The sequence below is a fragment of the Scyliorhinus torazame genome, chromosome 13 (assembly GCF_047496885.1).
Source record: "Scyliorhinus torazame isolate Kashiwa2021f chromosome 13, sScyTor2.1, whole genome shotgun sequence".
Classification (NCBI taxonomy): Eukaryota; Metazoa; Chordata; class Chondrichthyes; order Carcharhiniformes; family Scyliorhinidae; genus Scyliorhinus; species Scyliorhinus torazame.
In genome coordinates this window covers 194,639,248-194,665,201 of record NC_092719.1, presented here as the reverse complement: position 1 = coordinate 194,665,201, position 25,954 = coordinate 194,639,248, and the positions used below count along the sequence as shown (strand labels likewise).

Here is a 25,954-nt window from a genome sequence, read left to right as displayed (position 1 = left end):
CTTTGATTTCGTCGAGGCGATCTTTCTGTGCCAACCGCGAGTGACCAGACTAATCAGATGATAAGAAGAGGGGAAAAATCAATGCATGGTCATTTTCCAGCTTTACATTGAGGGCCCTTTTTTCCCCATCCTCCTGTTCATAATCAGTCTAATTCTGATTTCGCAGTTGGTCAGGACCGCCCTGAGAAATCCCGGGTTTACGGCACCAAATGTTGAATCCCAGGTTTCTTTACCCGTCAGTCTGGCCTCAATAAAAGTCGAGATGGATTTGCAGGTATAACATTAGTTATTTTATTTAGCTTGCAAGCGTTCCTCAATTCTCAGGAGCACGAAGCACATTCTGCTCCATGGACTTCTGGAATCAAGTGAGGATATGGAACAAAGGAATCTGTACTGATACATTCAAATGGCATCAAGTTTCACATACACGATGCCCATAGGTCATCCTATACCCCTCCTGACCTGTTGATCTATTCTGATTGGCTCACTTCCAATCCCTTCCTCTGGCCCCTATTATCCAGCATCACTCTCGTAGACACACCACTTCCTGCTTTTTCCATGCGGTCTGAAATCCTTTGTGTATGAACTAACCAGAATCAAAGTGGCCTATTTCTACATTACATTAACTAATATCTCTAAAGTAACTATTTTATACCACATTCGTCATCTTCTGGATTAGTCTTTGAACCGAGCAACAGTCTGCTAAAGATGCCATGGCACCATTTTGAAGAAGGGAAGGGGAATTATCCCCAGTTTCTTGGTCAATATTTACCTCTTTATCAACAATACAGAGGCAGGTTACCTGGCCGTTATCACATGGCTGTTTGTGGGAGATTGTTGTGTGCAGATTGATTGCTGTGCTTTCTACATTACAACACTGACTACACTTAATAGTAACTAATTTGCCAGAAAGAGCTTTGAAAGTCTCCGCTTCTGTCTAAGGTGTTATAATTGATGTCAGCACTGCTGCACTAAGAAAGCAAAAATGAATCTGTCTTAATCACTGTCCAATGAGCTTCACTTGTAGAAGTCAAATCGAGGATAGGATCAGTGTCTCTCACTCTCTGGTTCGAAAGATTCTGCAGATGTCGACAATCTTGTCCCACATGTAGGGAAAGATCATTTAGATCAGGTGCCAGAGGGTGAATGGTAACTGTGGCACCATTCCCCTGTGAGGATCAGCCAGTGGGTTTGGCTGGTTAGGAATTGTAATGAGGCAGGGAAATACTTATTTCGATTTCTGTTGTTTGCCTAGACCTCGGGCTGGATTCTCCGCAGCCCCGTGCCGAAATCGCATTGGGGGGGGCGGAGAATCGATGTTTGCACAGGAATTGTGCACGGCGCCGCTCCCGCATGGCACACGGATTACATTGACAGAGGCTTCCCCATCGATTCTCCGGGCAAAACTGGCAGAGTTCCCGACGGCGTGGATCGAACCATGTGTGGCCCGTCGGGAAACTCGGGTGGCGGCTGCGGACTCCTGGTGGGGTCGGGGGGATCGAGCACCGGGGGGGGGGGGGTCCTCATGGGCAGCCGGGGAAGCGATCGGGCGGCTCAGATCCGCGGGCGTGCGCCATCTTGGGGTGGGCCTACATTTTCGATGTCGGTCCGCCATTGCGTTCGGAGCGGCCGCTTCAGGCCGCCGCCATGCGCGGACTTCCGACCGGAGGTGCGGGAGCCCGTGTCCGCAGCCAAAGCTGCGAGAAGCACTCCGGGGCCCTGCTAACCCCCTGCAGGTAGATGAATACCTCTTGACATTTTTAAGGAAAGTCAAGAGTGAAACGCGAGCGTTTTTAACGCCGGCGTGGGGACATAGCCCCATTTTTGGAGAATCCAGCCCCTCATTTTTGCCATTGGCAAAGTGAAGGGGATGTTATTTTCCCATTTCCCATTTATTTGAGCAAATACTTGATTGGTAATTTGCAACCATAAGACATATGAGTAGAAGTAGGCCATTTGGTCCATCAAGTCTTCTCTACCATTCAATGAGGTCATGACTGAGCTATGATAATCCTCAACTCCACTTTCCCGCCTTATCCCCCAAACCCTTGATTCCTTTACTGAATAAAATTCTGTCCATCTCAGCCATGAACATACTTAATGATGCAACCTCTACACCCTACTGTGGTAAAGAATTCCATAGATTCACTACCCTCTGCCATGTGAGTTTCCCTTTGAGAAATGTTTTTGTCTTATCACATGACTTCAGTGATGTCATTGTGTGGGTGGAGCTGGGCTGTGACTGTGTGAGGTTTTTGGTTTCACTTTCACATTTGGCTGCTGTGGACTCAGACAGAGAACAGAAGTGTCTTGGCCTGTCTCTCTCTATTTTCATTTATAATATCTGTTCCAGTAAAAATCACCTTGGTGGTGGTGAGACATCTCAGGAAAAGCTAGTCTTATTCAAGTGAGAATGCAGAGTGCTGGGCCACATCCTTGAAAAGGTTTTTTTGGATTTTGGGATTCTGTTTTTGAATTGGAACAGTTAAGGAGGAATTCATTAAGTGTTATACATAGGTTACTGTAGCTGTGTGGCATCTTTATGTTTGTAATTGATAAATATTCTTGCTGTGTGTTTATATAAATGTTAACTAAGTTCTTAGAATAAAGCTTAATTTGATTAAAGTGTCTGGGAAGACTGTTGAATCACACCTCAGGTGAAGGCTCTTGTGCTCACCCTAGCCTAGCCAAATTCAACAAGACGTTATCGGTCAGGTGAACTCCATAATACACTTTGGAGTTTTTATACCATGGCCCTTAACACCTCTGAGAGAAGAAATTTCTCCTCATCTCAGTCTTAAATGGGTGATCCCTTGCTCTAAGATTATACCCTCTTGACCTAAACTCTCCCACAAGGGGAAACAACCTCTCAGCATCTACCCTGTCAAGCCCCCTGAGAATCCTATATCTCTCTAAAAGGTTGCCTCTGATTCTTCTAAACTCCAATGAGTACAAGCCCAATATACTTAACCTTTCCTCATGAAAAAATCACTGCATACCCAAGATCAACCTAGTGAACCTTCGCTGGACTGCCTTTCTCAGAATCACATAATAATACGGTGCAGAAGAGGCCCTTTGGTCCATCGAGTCTATACCACAACATGAAAGACACCTGACCTGCCTACCTAATCCCATTTGCCAGCACCTGGCCCATAGCCTTGAATGTTATGACTTGCCAAGTGCTCATCCAGGTAGTTTTTAAAGGACGTGAGGCAACCCGCCTCTACCACCCTCCCAGGCAGTGCATTCCAGGCTGTCACCACCCTCTGCCGATATTCATTCATTCATTTCCTTTTTTGAATGCCCCCGACTGCTCTTCTGTCGATTTCCCCACAAGCAACTCTTTCCAGTCTACCTTCAACAGATCTTGCCTTGTTTTACTAAAATCCGCTCTCTCCCAATCCAAAACCTTTTTTTTGCAACTTTTCTATTTCTTTGTTCACAACAAACTTAAATTGTACAGGGCAGCATGGTGGCACAGTGGGTTCACTCTGTTGCCTCATGGCGCCGAGGTCCCAGGTTCGATCCCGGCTTTGGGTCACTGTCCATGTAGAATTGGCACATTCTCCCCGTGTTTGCGTGGGTTTCGCCCCCACAACCCAAAAAAGATGTGTAGGCTAGGTGGATTGGCCACGCTAAATTGCCCCTTAATTGGAAAAAAATGAATTGGGCACTCTAAATTTTAAAAAAAACTTAAATTGTACCATGTTGTGATCGCTATCATCAAAATGCTCCCCCACCAACACATCAACCACCTGTCTGTCTTCATTCCAAGAATTAGGTCCAGCACTGCACCGTTCCTTGGTGGACCCTCTACTATTTGAGCTAAATGGTCCTCCTGTATACATTTTAAGAACTCCACTCCATCTAAGCCCTTAACCTTATGCCTTCCCAATGATGTTGGTAAAATTAAAAGTGCCTAATATAATTACCCTATTATTATGTTTGCACACCTCTGCGAATTGCATACATATTTGCTCCTCAATCTCCCGCTGAATATCTGGGGGTCTATAATAAACACCTAGCAATGTGGCTGTCCCTTTTTTTTTCCTAAGCTCTACCCACAAAGCTTCATTTGATGCCCCTCCAAGATACTATCTCTCCTTACTGCAGTAACTGACTCTTTAACTAATAAAGCAATGCCTTCTCCTCTTTTACCCCTTCCTCTGTCTCACCTGAAGATTCTATATGCCAGGCTATTAAGTTGCCAAACCTGCCCCTCCCTCAAGCATGTCTCCATGATGGCTACTATATCACAATTCCACGTGTCAATCCTTGCCCTTAACTCAAGTCGAGGCCATCCAGCCTTGTTTTACTCCCTTGAAACATACTACCGCTGTATTCCCACTGACTTGATTGCTTTTCTGTATTATGCTGTGTCCCTATTCTGCTAATAGTCTGCGTCCCCTCCCCCTGACAAATTAGTTTAAACTCCAAACAGCACTAGCAAACCCGCCAAGAAGGATATTATTCTCACTCTGGTTCAGATGTTGACTTCCCCGTTTGTACAGGTCCCACCTTCCCCAGAAACAGTCCCAGTGGTCCAGGAATCTAAAACCCTCCCTCCTGCACCAACTCTTTAGCCACAAATTCATCTGTGCTATACTCCCATTTCCATATGCACTAGCACATGGCACTGGGAGTAATCCAGATATTATAACCAGAGCGGTCTTGATTTTTAGCCTGCTGCCTATCTCCCTGAATTCTGATACAAGGCCTCATCCCTCTTTTTATCTATGTCATTGGTACCAACATGTGCAAAACCTCTGCCTTATCACCCTCCTCCTTCAGGATGCCCTGCAGCCATTCAATGACATCTCGGACCCTGGCACCAGGGAGGCAATACACCATCCTGGAGTCACAGCAGCACCTATCTGTTCCCCTGACTATAGAATCCCCTATTACTATTGCTCTCTCTCTGATTCCCCCCTCAAGTGCAGACATGCTGCTTGTGGTACCAGAAGCTTGGCTCTGACTGCACTCCCTGGAGGAACTAGCCTCATCAGCCTCCAAAATGGGATATCGATTTGCGAGCGAGACCCAGGGGACTCCTGAACTTCCTGCCCATTTCTCTTGGACTTCCTGGCGGTCACCCATTCCCTTTCTTCCTCAACTCCCTTCAGCTACGGTGTGACCACCTCTCTAAACATGCTACCCACGATGCTCTCAGATCCACGGATGCCCCACAGTGTCTTCAGCCACCGTTCCAGCTCAAAACCCGAGCTTCCAGGAGCTGCAGTTGGACACACTTCCTGCACACATGCTGGTCCAAGGCACTGGAAATTTTTCTGGATTCCCACATGGAGAAAGAGGAGCAAACATGGCTTTGAGCTCTCCTACCATGATTAAACCCTTTAAATTAAAACTTTTGAAGACTATTATATTATAAAGAATAAATCAACTAAGTCCTGCCCTTGCTAAAACAATAACTTACAATTCAATCTAGTTTGAAAAATACCCACCAGGACTTACTCACCAGTCAGCTGCTCTCATTGTAAACTCCTGGCTCCCCTCACACTCTTTGAGGAAATGGAGGAAATGAAAGAGTACCTCGCTCTCTCCTCACTGAACTCCCTCAGTCACAAAACTCTCACTTCAGCATTCTAATGCAGCCCAAAGTCAGAACTCCAGTGTAACCCTCAAATAAGGGCACCAAAACTATTTGCAGTATTCCAGGTGAAGTCTAACTAGTGCCTTGTATAGTTTTAGCAAGAATTCCCTATTTTTATACTCCATTCCCTTTGAAATACAGGCCAATATTCCATTTGCCTCCCCTATTACCTGCTGAACTTGCATGCTAGCTTTTTGTGATTTATGAATAAGGACCCTCAAATCCCTCTGTGCTGGAGCTTTCTGCAGTCTCGCTCCATTTAAATAATATTCAGCTCCTTTATTCTTCCTATCTTAATGCCAAATCAATAAATACTTCTCAAAATTACATAATTATTTTAGAAATATACTAATCTTGGCTCTATTGATACATGATGGATGCATTTTTTTGGGAAAATTGTATGAATGTTTAAAAGTTTTTATGTTTTTGAGATGATAATGCAAAATTTTACATGAGGTGTTTTGAAATGTCTCATTTAGCGATTTTTCTGCGTTGTGGCAAATTGCTTTAAACATGTAAAGGTTTTGTCATCAAATACAAACCTCCCAACAATCTCATGCTTTTTAAAATTAATTAATTTAATGACTTACAAAAGCAACAATCTTTTTAATTGGCACACCTGATCAATATATTTATTCCCATATAAGCCAGGCAATATTGTCATGAAGTTCAGTGATAAACTACCTTAAGCTACTTTAGTTGTTTATTTACACATTATTGCTAATTTTGTTTCTACAGTTGGTTCAAGCATTTATGGTTTAGGTAAGTCGCAGATTGATTATATATTGTTTCATTTAGCGATATGAATAAACCACTCAGCCATGTGCATTTACAAAGGAGGTGTGGGTCAGTTGATGATGCTCTGAGACAGAATGTTGTGGGTTCAAGTCCTACACAGAATGACAGAACTGTTATAGCACAAGGAGGGAACCATTCAGCTCATCGTGTCTGCGCCATTGGAGATCTGCATCCAGGTCGATGCTGGAAAGTGTAGCTATAGGCTGCCAATAGCAAAGCCAACCACTGCACGCTGGCCGAAGCTAAAAATGGAATTTGCGTATCCTCGTGGAGTAATCCCAATAATGGTTTGTGATCTGTTATAATAATGAAACAGCAGTATACGTGCTGATAGAATCTTTTTTTTTTTTTAAAGAAAAATTTAAATAAATTTTAGAGTACCCAATTCATTGTTTCCAATTAAGGGGCAGTGGTGAATGTATTCACCTGATGCATGTACGATACTGTAACCTATGACCTATGATCTGGAACTGGTGATATGAGCTGCTTCCAGGTACTGTACTGTGACCCTGGTGGACTCCGCCTCTGGCTCCGCCCTCACCGGGGCCATATATAGACCGGCCGCCTGTGGGCGCATTCATCTGTACAACCGACTCTAGATAGGCAAGTTCATGATTAATGAAGCCTAATGTTCATTCGCTCTCTCTGCCTCTCGGTGAACTGAAGGTATATCAGGGGCAATTTAGCATGTTCAATCCACCTACCTTGCACATCTTTGGGTTGTGGGGGCGAAACCCACGCAAACACGGGGAGAATGTGCAAACTCCACACGGACAGTGACCCAGAGCCGGGATCGAACCTGGGACCTCGGCGCCGTGAGACTGCAGTGCTACCACTGCGCCATCGTGCTGCCCTCTGATAGAATCTTTTAACACCATATATCGCAGCGATGCCTTCTTTTTCAATTTGTGCATACTTTTGTTCTGTGTCGGTAACTGTTCAGGAGGTGGAGGCAATGGGCCTGCCTGTGCCCTCCTCCATCTTGTCGGGCAAGACCACACCAATCCCATAATGCAAAGTGTCGTAGGTCAAAATTATTTGTTTACCTAGATCAAAATGGACCAACAAGCTAGACTACTGTAGGACTTGTTTGACTTGGTGTAAACCTTGTTCTTGTGGCCTTTCCAATGGCAGAGTTGGTGCTTCTTTAAAAGGAGGTGTAGCGGCACTGGCGTAGTTGCTCAGAAACAGCGGCTCGTTGGTCTAGGGGTATGATTCTCACTTTGGGTGCGAGAGGTCCCGGGTTCAAATCCCGGATGAGCTCCAGCAGCACGGTAGCATGGTGGTTAGCACAATTGCTTCACAGCTCCAGGGTCCCAGGTTCAATTCCCGGCTTGGGTCACTGTCTGTGCGGAGTCTGCACGTTCTCCCCGTGTGTGCGTGGGTTTCCTCCGGGTGCTCCGGCTTCCTCCCACAGTCCAAAGATGTGCAAGTTAGGTGGATTGGCCATGATAAATTGCCATTAGTGTCCAAAATTGCCAGTAGTGTTGGGTCGGGTTACTGGGTTATGGGGATAGGGTGGAGGTGTGGGCTTGGGTAGGGTGCTCTTTCAAAGAGCCGGTGCAGACTCGATGGGCCGAATGGCCTCCTTCTGCACTGTAAATTCTATGAAACGGGGTCAATTCTGCAACATTCTTCGGTATAGGCTGGTTTTCACCTTATCTTCTAAAAGGTTTGAGTCCACCTTAAATTCTAAATACATGACCTCGCTGTCCTGAAATGCAAACTTTTCTCTTTTTAGTCTGATACCAGCTTCTTTGCACCTTTTAAAGACTTCTTCCAAGCTGGCCAGATGCTACTCATGTGAAGTCCCCATTCAAGTCAGCCTCGACTTTCTGGTGCAGTGCATATGTTTCCACTTGTAGGAAAAACTAAAACCAGCAGACATAATCTCAGACTAAAGGGACAATCCTTTAAAACAAGATGAGGAGGAATTTCTTCAGCCAGACGGTGGTGAATCTGTGGAACTCTTTGCCGCAGAAGGCTGTGGAGGCTAAATCACTGAGTGTCTTTAAGACAGAGATAGATAGGTTCTTGATTAATAAGGGGATCAGGGGTTATGGGGAGAAGGTAGGAGAATGGGGATGAGAAAAATATCAGTCATGATTGAATGGCAAAGCAGACTCGATGGGCTGAGTGGCCTAATTCTGCTCCTATGTCTTATGGCCTTATATGGAACAGGCCTAGCTCTGAATAATTTTGGTGTGGATTCAGGATTCTTGTAAGTTCAGGGTTCTTACCCCATGAGGCTTGGTTCTTGTCCTTCCACAACCATCATGGATAACTGAGTGGCGGACTGTTGCTGATACACCAGCATCGATTTTGTATCTAAAATCTTTAAGGCTTCCCCTGTATACATTACCAACTTAGCAGTCGTGCTGCTTAGGCTGAAAGGGTGGACTCCTCCTCAAAGATACTTGTAGGTTTGTTCACCCATCACCCTGGCCGACGTCCCTGTGTCGACCTTCGTGTTTAATGGTCGCCCATTGACCATGAGGATTATTTCTATGGGAGCTTACTTTAACCATGTTTAACCTGTAAATCTTACATTCCTTTTCGGGATTCTTCTTTACTTTATGCACTGGGGCTTGAATATGGCCATTCCTGTTGCATCTGAAGTAGACAAATTCTTTCCAATGACACATCTCCTGGGGGAGATCTCACCCGCATCTGTAACACTCATTAAAATTCCTGGACTGATGACCCGTTTTCCTTCCTTGCTTCAGACTACGATCCTGCTCCTGGGATCTCTGTTCCGCCTCCTCTGTGCCTGTTGCTCAGGGTTCTCGCCTAACAACTGGTCCACTCCAAAGTACATTTCCCTCCCCTTCCTGCACACACTGTAGCTCCGAAGCACCTTTCTCAGTGCATTCAGTGGCTTGGGCTATTTCTATCACCTTATCTAGGGATATTTCATTTTGGCTAGTCATTTTCGTTGCACCTTAGTATTGTTGAAGCCACAAAGCAGACGGTCGTGTGGCATTGTGGTGAATGTAAATACAGTTAATTCACCAGTTAGGTTCTATGTTATTAACCCCGTGGGTTTTATCTGTGGGCCATTGTATGGCTTCACCAAAGGGGGAGATGTTGGAGGATGTTGGAGCATGTACGGGCTCAGCCCATGGCTCCGCCCCTTTGAAGGAGTATAAGAGTAGCTGGCCTGTGGGACTGTCCTCAGTATGTACCAGTCGCAGGCAGGCAAAGTTGATAGTTAATTAAAATCATTGTCTTACTCCGACACGAGTCCTTGAGTGAATTGACGGTCGCATCAGGCATGTCGCTTCACAGCGAGCCAAATTCGTAGTGTTCAGCTAGTTGGTGACCACTCGCTACAAAAGCTGAAATTATCTCCCCTGGGTCCCTGCTGACTGAATTAATTTTATAGCACTGAAGTATGACAGAGGGTCTGGGTTAAAGTGCCCTTTCACAAGTCTCACTGGCTGGTCAAACGATTTGTGACTGGGGCTTCCATGAGCATTAAATTCCTAATGAGGTTGTAGGTCTGGGGCCCACAAACCGTTAACAAAATGACCTTTTGCTTATCTTCCCCTGTGATCTCATTGGCAGATGAAAAAAAGTACCGGAGCCTCTCGATATATTGGCTCCACTCTTCAGTCCCCTGAGTTTCCCTATCAGAAGCATTTTCACTCATTGCTTTTTTGCCAACCTCCTCTTTTCTAATTCTTGGAGATTTCCGATGCAACCCCTTCCCCCACGAATTTCGAGACATGCAATCATTGTCCGATTTACTCTCGTCACCAATGTAACCGCGCGAGGTATCAATGAGGAGGCTTCTTGAATAACAAAGAAGTTTATTGGAAACACAATGAGGTTTAACTATATGCAGGCACATCTTGCAGGTCTCTATGACTCCCAGGTCCATCTGCCCAGGTCCCTGCTCCCAGGGCTCCACGCTTTTCCCCTCTGGTCAGGGTTCGTGATAGGCCCCGAGCAGGTCACGTGGCCCTCAAAAGATCATGCCTTAAAGGGGCCACGCTACCACACTCCCGCTCAGTCCAGATATCTGTGAAGACAGTTAACTTTGATATGATGTGATCTCGGCCCCATTGAGGAACTGGTCCAGTTCTCTCTTGTAGGCATGCAGATAGTCACCATCCTCCACACCAGCTACCAGCATTTTCTTAAAGCCTCCCCAATCTGTTAAACTGGGATAATCTATTAACAGGGATGCTAGCCAGCCCTTTAATTATTCAACACACCTTTATCAGGTCACCTTTAAGTCTACACTGCTTTATGCTAAGCAGACAAAGATCATTAAGCCTATCTCAGTAGCTGAGGTTCCTTAAGCTAGGAATCATTCTTGAAAATCTCCTCTGGATCTTTTTCCAAGGGCTCAGTGTCTGATTACTTATTTTCTAAAAGAATTGTGTAACTAAGCAGACTGGGAGGCCTCCGTTTCAATCCATGGTGCAATAACTGACTCCAGCACTGCTGCACAGAGGAATGGAAAAGGAATCTGTCTTGAACACTACACAGTGAGCTCTGGCCCCTCCTCTGGCAGAATCATCCAGACCCGCCAAAGTCATCCCACAATTTAAATGAATTGCCACATCACAGCGGGGAAACCCGTCGTGGTGGGGCCAGAAAGTCCCGCTGTTACTTGAAAATATTCCCATGTGGATGTCAGATTGACTGTCAGATGCTCTCTGAGGTTAAAAAAACTACAATCTTCACTCATATGTGGAGAAACGTGGTGGTAAACACCACTGGTAACACATTGCATGTATTACAGTACTGCCACTGTATTACAGGTACCACAGTAAATCCCAGCCTGCTGGCTCCTCCCAGCAGGCGGCGTATAAAAGTGTATGCTCTCCTGCGCTGCTCCCATTCTGGTTCCAGCTGCAGGAGGCACAACATCTTGTGCAATAAAGCCTCGATTGTTTCACCATTCCCGTCTCGTGGTCATTGACGGTACATCAATTTATTGCACAAGATTTTTAAAAGGTGAACATCTTAATCAAGCCTGATCGCCTGGAGCTGAGCCCTCACGCAGCCAACGCCACGTCCACCTTCGAGCACTGGCTAGCCTGCTTTGAAGGCTACCTCAGAGCAGCCACTGAAGAACTCTCAGACCCACAGAAGCTCCAGGTCCTCTACTCACGGGTGAGCCCTCAAGTTTTTCCCCTCATCAGGGACACGCCCACCTACACAGAAGTGATGGTGCTACTAAAGGGACAGTACATCAAGCCTGTGAATCACGTGTACACCAGGCATCTCCTGGCCACGAGATGGCAACTCCCGGGGGAGTCTCAGGACGAGTTCTTGCGGGCTCTACGGATACACGGTAGGAACTGTAACTGCCAGGCAGTTTCGGCAGTCCAGCACACCGAACTACTAATCAGAGACGCTTATGTCACGGGCATTAGGTCCACTTATGTTCGCTAGCGGCTATTGGAGGGGGGTACGCTCGACCTTGCAGAGACTGTGCCGCTTGCTAATTCCCTGGAAATGTCCTCCCGTAATCTGGAAGCCTACACCTCCGACCGCACGGCATCCTTGTGGGCATCGTGGGCCCCACCAGCTGCCGACTCGACCACACCGCAAGCCTGCGCCGCGCGGCAGCCAACCAACTCCGGAGGGCCCAAATGTTATTTTTGTGGCCGGAACAAACACCCCAGGCAGCGCTGCCCGGCGCGGAGTGCAACCTGCAGCGGGTGCGGGAAGAAGGGCCACTTTGTTTCCGTCTGCCAGGCCCGGTCGGTCGCCGCTGTTTCCAGGCCCAGCATCACTACACCCCACACGTATGATCCAGGGGCGCCGTCATCTTCTCCACCACAAGCCACGTGCGGCCCATGGGTGCAGCCATCTTTGATGCCGCCCACCCGTGGACGCTGCCATCTTCGGCGCCATCTTGGACCGCGCCTCAGGACCCCTGCTCGCCTGGCCGTTCACAGCCTGCCGGTACCTCCGCCACCGCTCATCAGCCCGGGACCTCCCAACATCTTCCGCAGCTCGCCTCCATCACCCTTGACCAGTCTCGGCCCCGCAACCTCGCGACCGCTACGACCAATAAACCGGTAAAGATCAATGGGCACGAGACGACCTGCCTCTTTGACTCCGGGAGCACAGAGAGTTTCATCCACCCTGCTACGGTAAGGCGCTGCTCCCTCCCAGTACTCCCCATCATCCAAAAAATCTCCCTGGCCTCCGGATCCCATTCCGTGCAAATCCGGGGGTACTGCGTCGTGACCCTTACCGTTCAGGGCGTAGAGTACAGCAAATTCAGGCTCTACGTCCTCCCCCATCTCTGCGCTGCCCTGTTACTCAGTCTTGACTTTCAATGCCATCTCCAAAGCCATACTCTGAAATTCGGCGGACCCCTGTGCCCCCTCATTGTCTGTGACCTCACGACCGTGAAGGTCGATCCACCTTCACTTTTTGCAAACCTCACCCCGGACTGTAAGCCCGTCGTCACTAGGAGCAGATGGTACAGTGCGCAGGACAGGACCTTTATCAAGTCAGAGGTCCAACGGCTTCTGCAGGGGGGATCATTGAGGCCAGTAACAGCCCCTGGAGAGCTCAAGTGGTGGTAGTGAAGACTGGCGTTGAAAACAGGATGGTCATTGACGACAGTTAGACCATCAACCGGTACACGCAGCTCGACGCATACCCCCTCCCACGCATATCTGACATGGTCAATCAGATTGCGCAGTATCGAGTCTTCTCTACAGTTGACTTGAAGTCCGTCTACCACCAGCTCCCCATCCGCCCGGAGGACCATCAATACACTGTGTTCGAAGCAGATGGCCGCCTCTATCATTTCCTTAGAGTTCCCTTTGGCGTCGCCAATGGGGTCTCGATCTTCCAGCGAGAGATGGACCAAATGGTTGATCAGTACAGGCTTCGGGCCATCTTCCCATACCTAGATAACGTCACCAGCTGCAGCCATGATCAGCAGGACCATGACGCAAACCTCCAAAAATTCCACCATACCGACAAACTCCTTAACCTCACCTACAATAAGGAGAAATGCGTGTTCCGCACCAACCGCATAGCCATCCTTGGCTACATAGTGGAAAATGGAGTCCTAGGGCCCGACCCCAACCGCATGCACCCCTTCCTGGCACTCCCGCTTCCCCACTACCCCAACGCCCTGAAATGATGCCTGGGTATTTTCTCATATTATGCCCAGTGGTCCCTAATTATGCGGACAAGACCCACCCACTCATCAAGTCCACAGTTTTCACCTTTACGGCTGAGGCCCGCCAGGCCTTCAACCACATCAAGGCGGACATCGCCAAGGCCACAATGCACGCAGTCGACTAGACCCTCCCCTTTCAGGTGGAGAGCGATGCATCGGACGTAGCTCTGGCCACCACCCTCAACAAGGCGGGCAGACCTGTAGAAGCCAGGTATTTCTAATACAACTATTATAGGTAAAAGATAGCTGTTTAAGCATAAATATTAAGCCCCATTTTAAATCCCCATTTAAAATGAGAATTTCAGCACTTATAACCTCAGGTCATCTCAAAACATATAGCTTCAATAGATACACAAAACAGCATGATACAGCATAATTCACTTTTACTGAGGTCCGTCGTTCTAGCAAATACATTTGCAAGACAGTGTGACATTAAAACACAAGCCGTACCAGATATCACATCAAGGACGAAGCAGGCACCATAGCAACATGAAGGCACCATTGTTCACAATGCAGATAACAGCTAAGTCAGCAGAAGACCAGTTTTTTGCTGGTAAAGAGAAGCAGAATATCACATTCCATAACATGCAGACATGAAACAATTAAAATTATTGTTGCATATTGAAGATGGACGGCTTGCCGTCAAATCAAATGTGTTTGAGTCTAACCCAAACCAATTAGGATTATATTGGGGTGTGATTAGATGACTTAAGACAGATATGAAAGTGTATAACTGAAAAGTTTCCCCCCGCCATTTTAGTCTGTCAGTCAGTTAGTCTGTCTGTGTCTGTGAGGGTGTGTTCTGAAGTATTTTGTAGGAGTGTTTTGGGGGTAGTGTTTTTGACTTTGAGTTTGAGTTTAGCTGAAGATTAGCTCTCTCTCTCTCTCTCTTCATATTTCATTTTCAGACTTTGATCCTTTTAAAAGTTACTTTCGAGCTGTCTGCCTAAGCAAAAAGATAATGTCTGTAATTCTTTGAAAGCTTCAGATTGTCTACAAATTGCCTTTTAAATGACTTTCAAATTGTAATCAACAGAAGACAAATAAAATAATTCCTTTTGGCACCTGAGAAGTTTTAACTGTAAATTTCTGCTGAGTCCCAGTAATCGCAAAGTGCTACTGGTAACCGAATAGTAGGAATATTATAGATTCCTTCAACTTTACACAGTCAAATAATAGTAGGAATCTAACAACTTGGCACAGTCCAAAAATACGAAAGATTCCTTCAACACCTGTGACTTTCTTTTCCCGCACCCTCCATGCCTCCGAAATTCGCCACTCCTCGGTTGAAAAGGAGGCCCAAGCCATTGTGGAAGCTGTGCGACATTGGAGGCATTACCTGGCCGGCAGGAGATTCACTCTCCTCACTGACCAACGGTCGGTTGCCTTCATGTTTAACAATACGCAGCGGGGCAAGATCAAAAATGACAAGATCTTGAGGTGGAGGATCGAGCTCTCCACCTACAACTATGAGATCTTGTATCGCCCGGGGAAGCTCAATGAGCCCCAGATGACCTATCCCGCGGTACATGTGCCAGCGCACAAGTGGACCGACTCCGGGCTCTCCACAATGACCTCTGCCACCCGGAGGTCACCCGGTTCTTCCATTTTATCAAGGCCTGCAACCTGCCATACTCCATTGAGGAGGTCACGACTGTGACCAGGGACTGCCAGGTCTGCGCAGAGTGCAAGCCGCACTTCTACCGGCCAGATAGAGCGCACCTCGTAAAGGCCTCCTGCTCCTTTGAGCGCTTCAGCATGGACTTCAAAGGGCCCCTCCCCTCCACTGACCGCAACGTATACTTCCTCAATGTAATTGATGAGTACTCCCGTTTCCCTTTCGCCATCCTATGCCCCGACATGACTTCTGCCACGGTCATCAAGGCCCTGCACAGCATCTTCGCCCTGTTCGGTTTCCCCACCTACATCCACAACGATCGGGGAACCTCCTTCATGAATGATGAGCTGCGTCAGTTCCTGCTCAGCAAGGGCATCGCCTCGAGCAGGACGACCAGCTACAACCCCCGGGGAAACGGACAGGTGGAGTGGGAGAACGCGACGGTCTGGAAGGCCGTCCAGCTGGCCCTTCGGTCTAGGAATCTCCCGGTCTCCCGCTGGCAGGAGGTCCTCACTGACACACTCCACTCCATCCGGTCACTCCTGTGCACTGCTACTAATGAGACCCCACACGAACGTGTGTTTGCCTTCCCTAGGAAGCCCACCTCCAGGGTCTCGCTCCCAACCTGGCTGACAGTTCCTGGACCCGTCCTCCTCTGGAAGCATGTGCGGAGCCATAAATTGGATCCATTGGTTGAGAAAGTCCACCTCCTCCATGCAAACCCACAGTACGCCTACGTGGTACACCCCAACGGGCGACAGGACACTGTCTCCCTCCGGGACCTGGCATCCGCTGGGTCCCCACCCACAACCCCCGACCTAATACCGCTTCTCCCCCCTCCGGTCGCCTCGTTCACCCCACGCCGCCCACACTCCCACCAGCGAACCTCACCGCAGCCCCCAGCCCAGCAGTATCCGTCCCCTCACTGGATCCACTACGGGGTGACGAAGGAGAGGACAACACGTTCCCGGAGTCGCAAGTGACCACATCGGCGCCCACATCACCACCAGGACTGAGGCGATTGCAGCGGAGGGTCAAAGCCCCCGACAGACTCAATCTGTAATGTTGTTCTTCACCCCCGCCGGATTTTATTTTAAGCAGGGGGTGAATGTGGTAAACACCACTGGTAACACATTACATGTATTATGGTACTGCCACTGTATTACAGGTGCCACAGTAAATCCCAGCCCGCTGGCTCCTCCCAGCAGGCGATGTATAAAAGTGTATGCTCTCCTGCACTGCCCCCATTCTGGTTCCAGCTGCAGGAGGCACAACCTCTTGTGCAATAAAGCCTCGATTGTTTCACCATTCTCATCTCGTGGTAATTGATGGTGCATCAAGTCACTTAGGTAACATGCTAGGCGAAATGCCAGAGAATAGATGGCAACTGTGGCACCGTCCCTCTCTGGGGGTTAACCTCCTGAGGAAAGTACTGGTGAGAAAAAAAATCACAAAACAACAAAATTTGCAGCACTGCTAACTCTGACGTAGCTCCTATCATTTATGAATGCTTCATTAAAATAAACACAATGCACTATGGCACACCACTTACTTAGGTTTTTGAACATCAAATTTCAATATTTTAATTTATTTATACATATACAAATCTTTATAAGGACAAGTGCTCAAGGTATTATTCTGCTGCTAAAATGGAACTGTGTCCCCTTTAAGGCCACAAGATCTAATGACTGTAAGTACCCACAACAAAGCTATTTTTTCTTAAGCACAAGATGAGATTCCACACAGGACCCATTGGTTTAAATCCTGTCCCTGCCAAATTCAGAACCTGCAGAATAAAATGTCTGACTTCTCTTCAGTATTCTTTTACATCTGTAACAATGTGTGAAGCTGAAGTGTCATGGACTCAAAAAGCGTTTTTATATAAAAATGGCAATGATTTAAATGCTCTAAACTTTTGACATCTTTTTCAAGTTGACAGCGATCCTCATTTTATCATTTCAATAAACGACCACAGTGATGCCATTTGTTTCAACATTGATGGGAAACCAGGTGCCATTCTAAACGTGGTGACAGATCCTTCTCCAGGTAGGTGCAAGCTCTGATATCACAAGGAAATAAACATAGCTGTGCATTGCTCACAAACAGAAGCATGCCTTGAGTTAGCGGATATTACAGTGATGTTAAAGCTGACCATTCTGGAATTTTACTGTTTCACCTGTTGATAAAGGATAATCTGACAGCAAAGGAGAAAAGACAAGAAAATAATAGCTGTTATTATTTGGAGTGAATGATGCAAAAAAAGTCAACGCCTCAAATTTACCAGAGTGATTTTCGGTAAATCAACACAACTGCCAGCTGGAGCCAGATTTTAATTTGTAATCTTTTGAACTGGCACTCTTGTGTAAAGCTTTAAATGTTATAATGTGGCCTATCTAAGTCCACAATTGTTCTGTACAAATCTCCTGAATAATTTACTTGATGGCTGGGATGTTTTGAATGCAGCAGTAGTCCCGCAGATGGGGCCAGAAGCAGGGGAGGAATAGCACTGCTTCCGATAGGCAGTGAGACCTGGCGTCATATTTTGCTGGTGGGTGCCAATTAAGAGACTCCTGCATCTCTATTAGAGATTCCAGCCCAGCCCTCAAAAGCTGCCAACCCTCTCAGCAGCTTCAATAGTTAACATAATGGTGTAGTGGTAATGTGGATGAACTAGTAATCTAGAATCCCTGGGTACTGGGCTGGGGATCTGGGTTTGAACCCCACCATGGCATGAGGCATGGTGTGCCCAAAAAGGAGAGCCTGCCTGGTGCCCATTGTGAGGCTGCTGAGTTTGCCAGCTTCTTCACATTGACAAAATTAAATGGCAGCAGGAAGTCTTTGGGCCACCTCCTAGCCTGTTGCTGATGGGCCTGGAAAATTCCACCCAATGTCGCTCTTCATGATTTCCACTCATGGGCAGCACGGTGGGGCAGTGGTAACACTGCAGTCTCACGGTGCCGAGGTCCCAGGTTCGATCCTGGCTCTGGGTCGCTGTCCGCGTGGAGTTTGCACATTCTCCCCGTGTTTGCGTGGGTTTCGGCCCCACAACCCAAAGATGTGCAGGCTAGGTGGATTGAACACGCTAAATTGCCCCTTAATTGGAAAAAGTGAATTCTCTAAAAAAAATTTTAGAAATGATTTCCACTCATTTTTCCTCATTGGTTTGCTGAAGTCGCCTTCCAGGAATAAAGATCATTGGGTAGGATCCCATTATAACCGCACTCAATAACTTGCCATCCTTGACATCATGGCCATTTCACTGTATCCCAGCATCCTCACTGTCTTTGCAATGATTCATACCAGTGTCAATTTAAAATCAATTGGACCCAACATTTGCTGTAAGAATTTACTATCAACTGCTTACCGTCACAGTGAAAATGTAATAGAAAATGTATCAATATCATGTATTTCAGTTCAATTCGTATACAAAATTATTTCTTATTCAGTGTCCTGCATCTATATGAGAGTATTAACGGGGCACGCTGGGATGTAAGGTAAAATTTCCACAGGAGTTTGTTCCGTTCAGAGAACAAATGTCTATTTCTATAAGAAAACAGAAAACACTGGCAAGCAACTGGATCGACATCCTAAAAGATACAAGAGAGGGTATCACACTGAGTTAGAACTGACTGCTCCATGTGATTCTAGGGCCTTGTGTTTTGGTTTTGAATTTCCAGCATCTGCGGTTAGTTTTTAAAACATTTTAGAGCCTATTTTGTGTCATCTTTGAAAAATGATCCACAATGTAATTTACATGTCAACAAAATTAAAAGGAGTTCTTTCTCAAAATGTCATAGCTGCTGGACAAGGCATTCCCCATTGACAACATCAATTCTCTTTTATTGTGACATTCTGACGATTAATCCGCGTATTTTCAATTTACCTTCAGGTTTTGTGATAAATGGGCAGTTGATTGGAGAGAAGAAAATCGAAACTAACAAGAAAATAAACACATACTTTGGAAAGTTTGGAATTGGGAATGAGAAAGCCGGTGTGAAAGTTGAAGTATCGACACAAACAATTACAGTTTTTCATGGTGAAGATAAGATTATTTTCCCCTGGTCAGCAACAGCATATTTAGCAAGAGAGAGGTATGGTTTATGGCAATAACACAGCAATATCAAAAGCCAGTTGGTGACAACATACTCATTTACTGTAATTCTCACAAAAACCCTTGCACTGTCAAAGTAATTTGTACAATTGATGCCTTCAGTAGCCACTAGGTTAACTTTGTAATTTTTGAATTATATTTATCATAGAATCATAGAATTTATCATAGAATTTACAGTGCAGAAGGAGGCCATTCGGCCCATCGAGTCTGCACCGGCTCTTGGAAAGAGCACCCTACCCAAGGTCAACACCTCCACCCTATCCCCATAACCCAGTCACCCCACCCAACACTAAGTGCAATTTTGGACACTAAGGGCAATTTATCATGGCCAATCCACCTAACCCGCACATCTTTGGACTGTGGGAGGAAACCGGAGCACCCGGAGGAAACCCACGCACACACGGGGCCGAGGAGGGGTTGTGGCTAGTCGGCGGGGGAGGGGGGCGGGTAGCCCCCTGATCCGGCTGATAAACTGGAATGTAAGGGGACTGAACGGGCCGGTCAAGCGGGCCCGGGTGTTCGCGCACCTGAAGGGGCTGAAGGCGGATGTGGTCATGCTCCAGGAGACACACCTGAAGGTGGCAGACCAGGTAAGATTGAGGAAGGGGTGGGTAGGTCAGGTGTTTCATTCGGGGCTGGATGCCAAAAATCGGGGGGTGGCGATCTTGGTGGGAAAGAGGGTGTCGTTCGAGACGTCGAGCATTGTGACAGACGATGGCGGCAGGTACGTAATTGTAAGTGGTAAGCTGCAAGGGGAGAGGGTGGTGCTGGTCAATGTGTATGCCCCCGAACTGGGACGATGCAGGATTTATGCGGCACATGTTGGGTCGGATGCCGGACTTGGAAGTGGGGGGCCTGATAATTGGGGGGGGGGACTTTAACACGGTGTTGGATCCTGCACTGGATCGCTCCAGGTCTAGGACGGGTAGGAAGCCGGTGGCGGATAAGGTGTTGAGGGGGTTTATGGACCAGATGGGAGGGGTGGACCCTTGGAGATTTGCAAGGCCGGGGGCTAGGGAATTTTCATTCTTCTCGCATGTTCATAAGGCGTATTCCCGGATCGACTTTTTTATTATGAGTAGGGCGCTGATAGCGAGAGTAGAGGATACCGAGTACTCGGCGATAGCCATTTCGGATCACGCCCCGCATTGGGTAGACCGAGAGCTGGGGGAGGAGAGGGACCAGCACCCGTTGTGGCGCTTGGAGGTGGGGCTGTTGGCGGACGAGGAGGTGAGTGAGCGGGTCCGAGGAAGCATAGAGAGATACCTGGAGGTCAACGATAACGGGGAGGTCCGAGTGGGGATGGTATGGGAGGCGCTGAAGGCAGTGGTTAGGGGAGAGCTGATCTCCATTAGGGCCCACAAGGAGAGGAGCGAGCAGAGGGAGAGGGAGAGGCTGGTGGGGGAGTTGGTGAGGGTAGACAGGAGGTATGCTGAGGTACCTGAGGCGGGACTGTTGAGGAAGAGGCGTAGCCTCCAGTCCGAAATCGACCTGTTGACCACCAGGAAGGCGGAGGTGCAGTGGTGGAAGGCCCAGGGGGCGATTTATGAGTATGGGGAAAAGGCAAGCCGGATGCTGGCGCATCAGCTTCGGAATCGGGACGCAGCTAGGGAGATCGGGGGAGTTATGGATAGGGGAGGAAGTGTGGTGCGGAGTGGGGTTGGCATCAATGGGGTCTTCAGGGACTTTTATGAGGAATTGTATTGGTCTGAGCCCCCACTGGAAGAGGGAGGGATGGGCCGATTTCTGGACCAATTGAGGTTTCCGAAGGTGGAGGAGGGACTGGTGGCGGGATTGATCCTGAAGCGAGACAAGGATCCCCTGCAGTGTGTGTCTTACAGGCCGATTTCGTTGTTAAACGTAAATGCCAAGGTGCTGGCGAAGGTCTTAGCCACGAGAATGGAGGATTGTGTGCCGCAGGTGATCCACGAAGACCAGACGGGGTTCGTGAAGGGGAGGCAGTTGAACGCGAATGTGTGGAGGCTCCTGAACGTTATTATGATGCCGGCGAGGGAGGAGGAGGCGGAGATAGTGGTGGCGATGGACGCTGAGAAGGCCTTCGATAGGGTAGAGTGGGGGTACTTGTGGGAGGTGCTGAAGAGGTTCGGGTTTGGGGAGGGGTTTGTCAGGTGGGTTAGGCTGTTGTACGAGGTCCCGATGGCGAGTGTGGCCACGAACAAGAGGAGGTCTGAGTACTTTCGGTTGCATTGAGGGACGAGGCAGGGGTGTCCCCTGCTCCCCTGCTCTTCGCACTGGCGATTGAACCCCTGGCTATGGCACTGAGAGAGTCGAGGAACTGGAGGGGGCTGGTGCGGGGCTGGGAGGAGCATAGGGTGTCGCTCTATGCGGACGACTTGCTGCTGTATGTGGCGGACCCGGTGGGGAGAATGCCGGAGGTAATGAGGATCCTCAGGGAGTTCGGGGATTTCTCAGGGTACAAGCTCAACATAGGGAAGAGCGAGTTGTTCGTGGTTCACCCAGGGGAGCTCTCACTAAAAAGGGCGGAGAGGAGCTTCAGGGATCTGGGGGGGCCCTGCATAGACTTAATTTCACAAGGCTGGTGGAGCAAATGGAGGAGGAGTTCAAGAGGTTGGACGCGTTGCCACTGTCCTTGGCGGGTAGGGTGCAGTCAATCAAAATGACGGTGCTCCCAAGATTTTTGTTCCAGTTCCAGTGCCTCCCCATGTTTAGCCCAAAGGCCTTTTTTAGGCGGGTCAACAGGAGCATAATGGGGTTTGTGTGGGCGCGAAGGACTCCGAGGGTGAGAAGGGTGTTCCTGGAGCGGAGTAGGGATAGGTGGGGCTGGCACTGCCCAACCTCTGTGGGTATTACTGGGCCGCCAATGCGGCGATGGTGTGCAAGTGGGTGATGGAGGGGGCTGCATGGAAGAGGCTGGAGACGGCGTCCTGTGTGGGTACGAGTCTGGAGGCGCTGGCAACGGCGCCGCTGCCGCTCCATCCAATGAGGTATACCATGAGCCCAGTAGTGGTGCCTACCCTCAAAATCTGGGAGCAGTGGAGGCGGCACAGGGGGGAATTTGGGGCCTCGGTGCGGACCTCAATAAGTTGGAACCACCGGTTTGTTCCAGGGAGAATAGACGGAGGGTTTTCGGGGTGGCACAGGGCAGGGATAAGAAGGTTGGGGGACCTGTTTGTGGACGGGAAGTTCGCGAGTCTGGGTGAGCTGGAGGAGAAGTATGGGCTCCCCCTGGGGAACACCTTTAGATATTTACAGGTAAGGGCGTTTGCCAGGCGGCAAGTGATGGAATTCCCATGGCTGTTGCCACGTACAGTACAGGACAGGGTGCTCTCGGGGGTGGGTTGGAGTGGGGAAGATCTCGGAAACCTACCAGGTGATGCAGGAGGAGGAGGAGGCCTCGGTGGTGGAGTTTAAAGGTAAGTGGGAGGAGGAGTTGGGAGAGGAGATCGAAGAGGGGACGTGGGCAGATGCCCTAGGGAGGGTGAACTCTTCCTCTTTGTGCGCGAGGCTCAGCCTCATACAGTTTAAGATGCTGCACAGGGCACACATGACCGGGACAAGGATGAGCAGGTTCTTTGGGGGTGAGGACAGGTGTGTTAGGTGCTCAGGGAGCCCAGCAAATCACACCCATATGCTGGAGGAATTTTGGAAGGGCGTAGCGAGGACGGTGTCGAGGGTGGTAGGATCCAGGGTCAAACCGGGCTGGGGGCTCGCAATATTTGGGGTTGCAGGGGAGCCGGGAGTGCAGGAGGCGAAAGAGGCTGGTATTCTGGCCTTTGCGTCTCTGGTAGCCCGGCGAAGAATTCTTCTTCAGTGGAAGGATGCGAGGCCCCCAAGCGTGGAATCCTGGATCAACGATATGGCGATGTTTATTAAATTGGAGAGGGTGAAATTCGCCTTAAGGGGATCAGTACAAGGGTTCTTCAGGCGGTGGCAACCGTTCTTGGACTTCCTGGCAGAACGATAGACAATGGTCAGCATCAGCAGCAACCCGGGGGGGGGGGGTGGGTTCTATTCTATTTTTGTTTATTTACACTGGGGGATCTGAGGGGGTGTATATATCTGCTATGTTTGCTTTGTGTTAATTCGGGGTGTTAATTTATTATTTATGTACAGGGGGAGGGGGGCATGGGGGTTGTTTTACTGTGTTTTGTATTTAATTCTGTTGGGTTCCTTTTTCATTCTGTTGTTGATATTTTGTGAAAACCTTAATAAAAAAAAAATGTTTTAAATAAAAAATTCAACGTTCATGTTTCCCTACTGGGGCTTGGGCACCAGTGGCACTCACACTTGCTGGACATTGATGTTGGTAGGATGTTGTATCAGGGGCAGGCCTCCCTGCTTTCAGGATGCTGAGCTTTCCTCTCCTTTACAGCTTTCTTCTCCCTTCATTTATCTGCTCTAGTACTCTTTCAGACCCTATTCTGAGTCACAGTTGAAGTCCTACACAAGTGTGCTTTTTTAAAGTAGAACTGACACTAAAATACTGAAAGTGAAACTTCAAAGATGCCCTTCACAGAGTCAGTGAATCTTACATGGAGCACGAAAGAAGAGGTCTGATGGTGAATGCCCAATAGCCTGCACTAAGATGGAAAAATAGGAATGGAGTCTGAGGCTAAAGAGCTCATTGAACGTGCCACTGTGCTGAGAGTGAGGTGCACAGATGGCATTCACTTGGGCCTTGCTATCTGGATGGACCAATAAGAATGATAGTCACTGTAGACAAATTGAATGGAGTTTCCAGAAGATGGATTATTAAAATGGACAATTTTGAGAACTTTATTTATGCTAATTCAATATTCAGGATATCAGTATTTTAAGACTGCACAATTCATCATCTCTAATATCTATTTCCTAGTTTCTCGATCTCAATTGTGAAAGAGAAGAATCTTACACTAACGATGGGCGATGATGCAACATTTGTTATTGTGCTGCATCGGGTCTGGAAAAATCACCCTCTGCACAGAGACTTTCTGGGATTTTATACACTCGACAGCCACAGGCTCTCAAATAGGACCCATGGATTAATTGGTATGCAACACATTCACTTTATTACCTGCAATGTCATAGTTAAATACTGAGCAACTCTAAAAGGGGGAAGTGCTTTTATAAACCTCTTTGCATGAAAAACCTATGAAACTCCAGCACCATATTTAGTAATGACTGCAGAATATGTTTGTCCCAAGGGCAGTAATTTCCATCCTTCACTGTAGTTTATTCTGGTTAAGGAGATTTCAATTCCAGAACTCATACCTAATGGAAATCATGATTTTCGCCCCCATTTTTGGAAATATCTATTCCAAACTTTATTTTAAATCAATTGAAGCGGCAAGTTAATTATTACATTAATTTTATACAAAACCAAATTACAACCAAAGTTCCTGCACAAGCAAAGGAATTGCACTATGAAGAAAACTGAAATTCTTGGTTTTATCACAAAATTTAGTATCTGTTTCCAAACTCATTCAATGCTTAGGAATTGTTCGGTCATCCTCACTGATGGAATAAACTAAGTTTGCATTATTATCCTTCGGCATTCAGTACGCTGTACTGTATTTGTGACTTTCCAGTTAAATTAATTAATTTTTATTTTGACACAGGCCAGTTTTATCGTGAAGTAAATGCTGAGATATATAACATTCGCCCTGGCTTAGATCAAGGCAAACCTGACGCAACAATGATTGTAAAAGGTCACAAACTCAGGGTGACAAGGTAATGTTGCTAAGACAATATTAGCACTTTTGATGTACCCTATCTAATAATTGCAATTCTTCGCTACATTTCTTACATACATTTTATTGATGATTTTAATTTCAGGGGGTACCAGAAAGATTACAGACTTGACCCGCAGCGAGGTACCAATATCCCATGCTGGTTTGTTCACTACAACGGGAAAGGATTTATTGATGGAATTCCCACTGACTACGTTGTCACTTCTTTATTTGACTCATTGTATTCATAACCTGGGAACAGATGATGAAAGTTCACCCGTTTAGTATCCCTTGCATGGCTTTATTGTTCAATTACATTATATGTCAAATACATACAGATTAAAAATTGCAAATCTGCAAGCATATCCTGTCTCTAGAAATATAAATTCCATTGTTCATTTAAATTGGAATCTGTTTATGTAAGATGACCAGATTTATTTTGTCTGTGTGTCAGCAATGGAATGACGAGGAGCCACCTGAGAAAGACTCAACGGCGAGTGGGTCTGGTGTTGTTTCCAGAAAAACGCTGCATTTGTGCAATCCAAAATATTTGATTGTGCAATATGCACAGATTATGCCAATAATAAATTTACCATGTTAATTTTAAACAAACTCGTCACTTCTGTGTCCATCATTTTTTATCACATATGGAATGTTGCTGTTCATTTCCCCCATGTTGAGATTGGTGGTGCCAGAGGAGAGTGCTCCCCTGCAGTTCCATGCCTAGACGCTTGGTGGTGGCAGAGGGGCGTGATCCCCTGCAGTTCCATGCCTAGACGCTTGGTGGTGGCAGAGGGGCGTGAACCCCTACAGCTCCCAGCCTGCCGCTTGGTGGTGGCAGAGGGGCTTGATCCCCTGCAGCTCCCAGCCTGGCCGCTTGGTGGTGGCAGAGGGGCGTGAACCCCTGCAGCTCCAAGCCTGGCCACTTGGTGGTGGCAGAGGGGCTTGATCCCCTGCAGCT

General features: G+C 47.6%; 1 protein-coding gene and 1 non-coding gene across 51 annotated transcripts in view; both read left to right on the top strand.

The window, feature by feature from the left end:
- LOC140388478 (inter-alpha-trypsin inhibitor heavy chain H3-like) overlaps positions 1 to 25,605 on the top strand; it is a 195,763-nt gene extending 170,158 nt beyond the window's left edge. For 47 of the 50 annotated variants that reach the window (XM_072472745.1, XM_072472743.1, XM_072472732.1 and 44 more), the window contains 6 exons: positions 6,350 to 6,373; positions 17,125 to 17,238; positions 19,082 to 19,283; positions 24,141 to 24,313; positions 24,883 to 24,994; positions 25,100 to 25,605. In XM_072472745.1, coding sequence (XP_072328846.1) covers positions 6,350 to 6,373; positions 17,125 to 17,238; positions 19,082 to 19,283; positions 24,141 to 24,313; positions 24,883 to 24,994; positions 25,100 to 25,244 — 770 coding nt within the window. In that variant the 3' untranslated portion in view covers positions 25,245 to 25,605. The remainder of the gene's footprint in view (positions 1 to 6,349; positions 6,374 to 17,124; positions 17,239 to 19,081; positions 19,284 to 24,140; positions 24,314 to 24,882; positions 24,995 to 25,099) is intronic. The other 3 variants (XM_072472744.1, XM_072472740.1, XM_072472739.1) reach the window with 1 other exon arrangement.
- Positions 7,602 to 7,675, top strand: trnap-ugg (transfer RNA proline (anticodon UGG)). Its single transcript has one exon. It is a non-coding gene; the product is annotated as a tRNA-Pro (tRNA).
- Positions 25,606 to 25,954: the final 349 nt, after the last annotated feature.